We start from the raw sequence: 8,352 nt of genomic DNA on the forward strand, positions 1-8,352 counted from the left end.
GCAGCAGAGCAGAGCACAGTCCAGCTCTCCCCCGTGCCAAATGGAGCCAAGCCTCCGCGACTCCACGAGGCGGGCGAAGGAATCGTTGCCGCTGGCGCTGGCTCGCCGCAGCGTCGCGCATGTGCTGGCCGGCCGGCCGGTTGCGGCAGAGAGAGAGAGCAGCAGCAGAGAGGGAGAGGGAGAGGGAGAGGTCGGAGACCGTGATGCCATCCTGACCGGACCGGCTCGCCCTGGGTAAGCGTGCTGCGCAGCGCAGGATGGTTACAAAACACCATAAATGCCCGCCATTAATACCAGAAGGTGTCTGTGCCCCCCACCCAACCCAGCCCAGCCTCATCTCGCCACTGATCCACTCTACCCTGGCTAGCTATGCCCCTAGCTGGACTGCCGGAGGGAGAGAGCGAGGGTGGAGCCGAGCACCGCAGACGCACAGATACAGAGGTAGTATACAGAGGCACAGACCACAGTATAGAGTGAGAGAGAGATGAAGGTCTGTACCCTCGCTTAAACACTCTCGCCTACCCGGCTCGACCCCCCCTCCCATCTTCTCCTTCGCCAAGAACACCACCGCAGCCACCACGATCGATCTCGTGCGCGTGCGCGGTGCGCTGGAGCGGCGGCTGGGGTGGGCGGTGGCCGCCATGATCCCGTGAAGGAGGAGGGGAGGGGATAGATAGGTGGCTGTGTGACAAAGGGGCCGGATCGATGTACAAGAACCAGCTGCAGGAGCTGGCGCAGAGGAGCTGCTTCAGCCTGCCGTCGTACGTGTGCACGCGGGAGGGGCCCGACCATGCGCCCCGCTTCAAGGCCACCGTCACCTTCAACGGCGAGACCTTCCACGGGCCCACCTGCTGCACCACGCTCCGCCAGGCCGAGCACGCCGCCGCCGAGGTCGCGCTCGCCCGCCTCTCCACCCGCGGGCCATCCACCTACCTCACCGCCAGAGTCCTCGTAAGCTGCTTCTTCTTCTCCTCGATGAGCTTGCTTGCTCTGCATGTGTCGTTGATGATGCCAGTGGTGTACTCAAACTCGACTGTGTTGGTTGGTGTGTCGTTGATGCCATTGGCGCGCAGGACGAGACCGGGGTGTACAAGAACCTGCTGCAGGAGACAGCGCACCGGGCGGGGCTGAAGCTGCCGGCCTACACCACCGTGCGCTCCGGCCCGGGCCACTCGCCGGTCTTCGCCTCCAGCGTGGAGCTCGCTGGCCTCAGCTTCGCCGGCGACGCCGCCAGGACCAAGAAGCAGGCGGAGAAGAACGCTGCCATGACCGCCTGGTCCGCCCTTAAGCAGAGTAAGCAGTTCACCACAGCCCTCCCAAATCTCAATACCACCGGATCTTGGTAGATCACAGCTAACCAATGGTCCCACGGTTCCTGCTGCAGTGCCGGAGGCGCGCAAGGAGCCCGGCAACGGCTGTGTCGGCGAGGAGCAGGAGCACGTGGTCGTAGCCAGAGTGCTCGCCGCCCTGAAGCAGCGCTGCGATGTCAATGCGGCGTCGCCCTTACCGAAGCAGCACTGCCTCGCCGGCTCTTCTTCGTCCTCTGCTCCGAACCCGTCGCTCTACAGACACCAATGGCTGCCTCTGAGCTCCCATGCTGCACAGCCCAGGACGCGCCACGTGCAGCCGCAGCCGGCCGGCCCCAGGATACTGCCTCCGCTGCACATGCTGCAGCGACCGGCGCCGTCCACCTCCCGTCACGGCGGCGAGCTGGAGCGGCAGAGGAGGATCGATGCGGCCGAGCTGGTGCAGATGCTGGAGAGGGCCATGGTGACGAACAGAGAAGAGGCAATGCCGTCGGCGCCGTGCTACTACCCGCACGTCCCGGCGTACCACCACGCCGGCGCGGCGCCAAGATACTTCGCCGCGGGCGGATTCCACTCGCCGGCGATGGCAGTGAGCGTGCGGTCGGTGATCCCGATGTGCTCCGCGCCGCCTTCGCGGCCGCAGCCGGCCGCGGCCACCAAGGATGACCATGATGATGACCGGAACGACCCGGCAGCACCTGCAGAGCACTAGGCGGCGAGGCGTGAGCTCGCGGCTGCCAGGTTTTGAAGATCAAGAAGACGAGGAAAGATTCCGAGGTTCAGTAGCTATATGATGAGATCAGTCTGGTTGTAGAAGGGAATTTTGATCGCAAGTTCCTCTGTCTAAGCTTGTGTAAGTGACCACCGTACCTTCTGCCCGCTCTTCCTTTCTTGAAATCGCTAGGTGGTTTAGATGGAGATGGACATATGAATGAACATAGCTCTACTAGGGCTTCAGTAGAAGTCATGATCGATCCTTCCCGTGTCAGATAGCTAGCGGCTCATCACCATTTTCTTTTTGGGGCTGCATGCATCATGCAGAGGCCGGGGTGACCCTCCTTTTCTAAGAAAAATCACCATTTTCTTTGGCTCTGCTTACACATGTGTCTTGTGGCTCGTTCGTTGCTCGATCAGTCCATTAATCCATTTCCATCCATTTTAACCGCGTCAGAAGCCAAGTACTAGTATAAACTTGAGGGCTTCTGATCCGATCTGATCGAAAAGCCAGAGCCATACAACCGCACTGACACAACGCTAGCCGATGCGATATGTGATGGACCATGGATGGATGCTGCAGCGCATCAATTAACCAGCCGTGCATTGCTTCATAAACCTCTTTGCTTTGACTGCTCACGCGCGCATGAATGAGGCCACTGTTGCAAGCACGCATCCGAGGGAGGGAGACGACCGATCGGCCCGAGTGAAAGCACCGGCCGGCCGTACTCGTCGACATCCTTATCATGAGTTACGCGCGCGTACGTGCAGGAAGCTGCTTGCTGGAATGCTGGTGCATGGCAAAGCGATTTGCTTCCTGATTATGCACGCCGGAGGCATTCATGGAAGGAGCCTTCATGGCGGCCGATCCTGACCGCCGAGCGAGCAGACGGGACGGCGCCATGACGGGTTGCTGCCATGGCAAGGCACGGGGGGCCGGCCATGAAGGAAGAGGGACGAACAGAGAGAGAGAGAAGGTTGTGTGGTCACGCATACAGAGAGCAGAGACACTGTATTTCTTCAGCTGTGGACATTAATTGGCATGGCGCAGACATTTATGGCCTCGCGAGGGAGGAGAGGGGAGAGGAGATGAGATGGGTGGCAGGCATGCCTTAATGGAGACCAGTGGCCGTTTAGTGGGCACTGCCTTGCTCCATCAATGCCCCCATCACTCACTCCACTCCATCAGTAGGAGCATTGCTGCTATAGTCCACACAATAAAACAGGAGGAGAAACTACGTACGTCGAATTTGATCAAGCCTCACATTTACCCTGGGAAGGAATCTTGCCAAGGAGCCGTGGTGTAGCTTCTGCAGGAGAGAGCAGCAGCGTTGCTTGATGGACCCGGACACCCGAGATCCATCCAGCCACGCTCGGCTCAGAGCAGAGAAAACGTTGCATGAATGTGAGCCAGCAAGAGTGAGTTCAGAACAGCAGTACGTACAAGATTCACGGCAGGACCGGCCGGAGCACGATCTATCTATGGACAGGAGCACGTCGCGTACGTGTGGCCTAAGCGAAGTGTCGCCCCGGCCGTTGAAGAAACGCCACCCCAGGCCCCAACATCTGTTCGCGGGCCGGATGTTCGCGTGATCGCGTCTCGCCCTTGGCGCCGGCGGAGCGCGTGCGGTGATGACGAGCCCCCACGTAGTACGCTCGCGGCGGCCGATGCCCCGTCGTCCTCGTGGCCCGAACCAGCTCGTGCCACTCGCCGTGCAAGATGGATCGGTCCATGGATGCTTGCCGGGCGGCCGCTTGGATCGGCGCGCCGGTCAGCCACTGCGTACGGCGCGCACTCACGCGCGTAGTCAACCGCGCCGGCCATTTATGCCATTATGTTTTTCCGCGCGCAAGCGGTTGCGCGGCGACGTGGGCTGTGACCCGATCGGTCGCCGTATTTAAGGCGGCCTTGACGGCGGTGGCACCTGGCAGCCTGCCGCGACGCGCACCGACGACGACTGACGGGCCGACAGAGGTCGATCCTCCACCGTGCGAGCGGAGCCAACGACTCACGAGCGCGGCGGGCGGGTCTGGCGCTGGGTGGATCGCTGCGTGTGGGCAGCGTGGGCCGGCTGATCCGGGTCACGGTTGCACCGTTGACGAATGCTTTGCAGCGCGAGGCATGTTGCGTTTAGAGGTTTGTACTCCCTCCATTCCCTTATAAAAGGTCACTATGAAAAATATATTTTGCATCTATATAAAGCAACTAACAGTAACCGAGGTAAAATTTAATAATGTTTTCTCGTACTAGCAACTTATTTAATACTTGCATGCATGTAATCATAATGACACTGCGCTACTGTACTTCCTTCTCATTCCTTCCTTGCATGCACGCAGGCGTATTAATGATCTCATATAACAAGAAGCAAAGTTGGCTTGCAAAGTAGTCATTAAATTTTGCATAGGTACCTGTAATTTGAGTTTGTGGCCTTATATAAGGGAATGGAGGGAGTAACATGATTCATTAGGGCCTTGGCCACCACGCCAAAGGATGGATCCCCCCACCCCCGGCCGCGTGACGTACCTACATACTCCTAATCAACAAGGCAAGCGACGAAGGAGTTCTGAGTTCGGATCTCTGCCACTGCCACCCAAAGGATGTCGCTCTATGCTGATGATCTTGCCCAATTCATCAGGCCCTCACCGCAAAATCTTAGTTTTGTGAAAACAGCTTTTGACGTATTCGGTGAAGACTTTGGATTACGGATCAATTACAGCAAGTCTAACCTGATCCTCATCAGGCAAAACAAGCTAGATAAACAAATAGTGAAGGTGATGCTGCAATGCAAAATTGGATGCTTTCCCTGCCGCTACCTAGGCCTTCAACTTGGGATAAACTATATAGCTGACTAAAGCAGGGTGGCAGCCCCTCATCGATCAGGTGGGTTCATTCAGCGGTCAGGAAGGCTAATCCTCGTCAAAGTCATTGATCGCAGCCAGGCCGATTCATCATTTACTAGTTCTTCTGGGCCGGGAAAGACAAGATCAACGGCGGTCAATGACTCGTCGCCTGGGATATGATTTGTCGTCCGACTCGCTTTGGAGGCCTCGGGATTAAAAACATGAGCTTACAGGTGCTCGTGCTTCAAGTATGTTGGGAATGGCTGAGAAGATCCGACCCGAATAGGCCTTGGCAAGGCCTGCCCATGATGGTGGACGAGCAAGCTCGAGGGTTTTTTGATAGCTTTGTCAAGATCACGGTGGGTGATGGATCAAAAGTGCTATGCTGGAAAGACCGTTGGATCCATGGTGTTGCGGTAGCAGACATTGTCCCTCTCCTATTGCAGTCCCTCAGCACCAGAAACCGCAACAGAAGAACTGTCCAGCATGCGCTCATCGATAATGCTTGGACTACGACGTCCACGGCGAGCTATCCTTTCTGGGTCACATGCAAGTCTATGAGCTCTGCCAAGCCATCGCCACGGTTGACAGGAATACCGAGATGCCGGACCGATTTGAGTGGCCTTGCGACGTGTCTGGGAAATACACTGCTGCATCGACGTATAAGAGCATCTATAGCCGGGCGCCTCAAACCCTCCTCATACCGCCAGGCGGGCCGCCTGGTCACTGTCCGGTCATGATTTTTGACCCAGACGGGCTCCTTAAACGGGCCTCAAATGCCCGAGCTGATCGGCACCACTCATATCTAGCCATATATGGGGTGGATATAGGGGCACCCGGGCACGCTCGCCACGTCGGACCTGATAGCCCGATCCCGCCGCAAATTGCACCAAATCCACACCCAAGACCTGCCGGATATATTTGTTATCTCCTCTCTTCTTCCTCCTCCGCGCCATCCGTCTCGCAGCTCTGTCGTGCACGCGCTCCGCAGCCGTTCCTAGCCTTTACGCCGCCAGCTCTGACAGGGAACTCCTCTCTCTCCCGTGCTCGCTGCGGTGAACGTCGTCGCCGGGCCGGACGCCACCGGGGTACATCCAGCAACTCTCTGGCTCCGCCTTGCGCTTGATGTGTTCGACACATTGTCCGACCGGATTTTTTGTGATTTCATTAGGGAAAACGATGGATTCCGATGCTTCATCGGAGGAGGAGTATGGACCGATGGAGCTTGATCAAATGATTCAAGATGAGTTCTTTGATTCCTCGGATTCAGGCGAAGAAGTGGACATGATCATGCTCATCATCATGTAAGAGGAAATGAACCGGTAAGAGCATATTCTCAACTTCAAGGGCTCAATCAAAGGGAGAAGATTGATCAACCGAGATAGGGTGTCCGGAGCAACGCTACTGCACAGGGATTACTTTGCTCCTAATCCTACTTTCCCGGATGACCCATGGTTTCATCGCTGTTTCCGCATGCGGAAACCATTGTTTTTGCGCATTTGTGGAGGGAGTGGAGGCACACGACGACGACTTCAAGCTCATAAGGGATTGCTGCGGACATTTATCTTTCGCTGCCAAGCAGAAGTGCACGGCTGCTCTGAGAATGTTTGCACTTGGTACTGCTGCAGATGTCGTTGGTGAGATGGTCAGGATGGGGGAGAGCATGTGCTTGAAGACTATTGTCAAGATTTCCCGCGTCGTGGTGGAGGTGTTTGCACGTGAGTATCTCAAAGAACCAAATGCACAGGACAAGGAGAAGTTGTTGGCTATTGGTGAGGAAAGGGGGTTTTCAAGAATGCTCGGATCAATTGATTGCATGCATTGACAATGGAAGAACTGCCACAAAGGTTTGCTGGGAATGTATCAAGGTCACACCAGAGAGGCCATGCTCATACTAGAAGCAGTGGCATCACATGACTCAGGAATTCGGCATGCTTTCTTTGGAAATGTCGGGTTCTCGTAACGACATCAACGTGCTTCAACAATATCCGGTGTTCAGGAGGCTTTGCAATGGGGAATTACCACCATGCAACTACACCATCAATGGCCGAGACTACAACATGGGATACTATCTTGCCGATGGTATCTATCCTCAGTGGGCGGCGTTTGTGAAGATCATATCCGAACCACATGGAAATAAACAGAGCCAATTTGCAACAATGCAAGAAGCGGTTAGGAAGGATGGGGAGAGGGCATTTTGTGTTCTTCAAGCTTGTTGGGGAATTGTGTGGAATGCTGCAATGATGTGGGAATCAGAAACTTTGTGGCAACTGATGACATGTTGTGATATTCTGCACAATATGATTGTCGAGGATGAGGGTGATCTTGTAGCCCAAACCAATGATTTCGAAGCACCTGGAGAACAAGTTGAAATCCCGGAAGATCAAAATGCGGCTTAGCTTATGAACTTTGTGCAGATGCATCACAATCTTTGAGATCGTCAGGTGCACACACAGCTACTCAATGATCTTGTGGAGTACGTATGGACCCATAATGGAAACCAAGGAGCTAATGCTTGAGTTGTGCACTTAAAATAAATTTTATGTAAACACTATCTATGCTTCATAACACCGTTTGTTATTTACTGCGACATTGTCTTTTTATGATCGACGTGCATGGATTTGCATGGATTTAAAAGTCCGGGTTTAAGATATGTGGATGTCAGGAGGGAAATACGAGGGCCCGTCCGAATACGCCAGCGGGTGCGCCCGCGGACGTATAGAGGGTCGGATTTGCTAAGTCCGGTTGTAGATGCTCTAAGAGACTTTGTATGGGACACACCCCGTCCATCATGGCCGGCTGCATTTGGCGTAGTTGGGCGCCACTAAAATGCAAAAAAATTATGTGGCTGGCTACCCAATACCGCTTATGAACGTCTGATCGTCGGGCCTGCCATGGATTACAGGATGCCCCAGCGCCTTGCTACACTTTCCTACAAGATGAAAACAACTTTGACTATATCCTCACCCACTGTGTTTACAGGATAGAAGTATGGCATTCTTGCTTCCAAGCACTGAGTATCAACACTCAAGGCCTATTAGACAAGGGTTTTAGGGTTTGTGGCACACCTTCAACGTGGGGTGGCCTTTGGATTATATAGAGAGTACATAATGATGTACATCACAATTACAGGTGGGGACTCTAATACATGTACAAGGCCCAGTATATACAGAATATAACACCCTCCCTCAATCTCAACCAAGCTCTAAAGAATTCACCAGGTTGAGATTGCGCCTACAGCCTTCAAACTGAGGTAGAGGCAACGACTTTGTGAAGATGTCAGCAAGTTGATCCTTTGAGGGGATGAACTTGATAAGAAGCAGTTTCTGAGCAACACGTTCCCTGACAAAATGGTAATCAACTTCAATGTGTTTAGTGCGAGCATGAAAGACTGGATTTGAAGACAAATACGTAGCACCGATGTTATCACACCAAAGGACCGGCAGCTGGTTCTGAGAGATCCTCAACTCTTAGAGCAAAGACTGTATCC

General features: G+C 54.6%; 1 protein-coding gene across 1 annotated transcript; it reads left to right on the forward strand.

The window, feature by feature from the left end:
• The first annotated feature begins 307 nt into the window (after positions 1–307).
• Positions 308–2,399, forward strand: LOC119311038 (double-stranded RNA-binding protein 3-like). Its single transcript, XM_037586659.1, has 3 exons — positions 308–951; positions 1,074–1,293; positions 1,385–2,399. Exons 1-3 carry the CDS (start codon positions 706–708, stop codon positions 2,017–2,019), a joined length of 1,101 nt encoding a protein of 366 aa, XP_037442556.1. The 5' UTR covers positions 308–705; the 3' UTR covers positions 2,020–2,399.
• Positions 2,400–8,352: the final 5,953 nt, after the last annotated feature.

The sequence above is a fragment of the Triticum dicoccoides genome, chromosome 5B (genome assembly GCF_002162155.2).
Source record: "Triticum dicoccoides isolate Atlit2015 ecotype Zavitan chromosome 5B, WEW_v2.0, whole genome shotgun sequence".
Classification (NCBI taxonomy): domain Eukaryota; kingdom Viridiplantae; phylum Streptophyta; class Magnoliopsida; order Poales; family Poaceae; genus Triticum; species Triticum dicoccoides.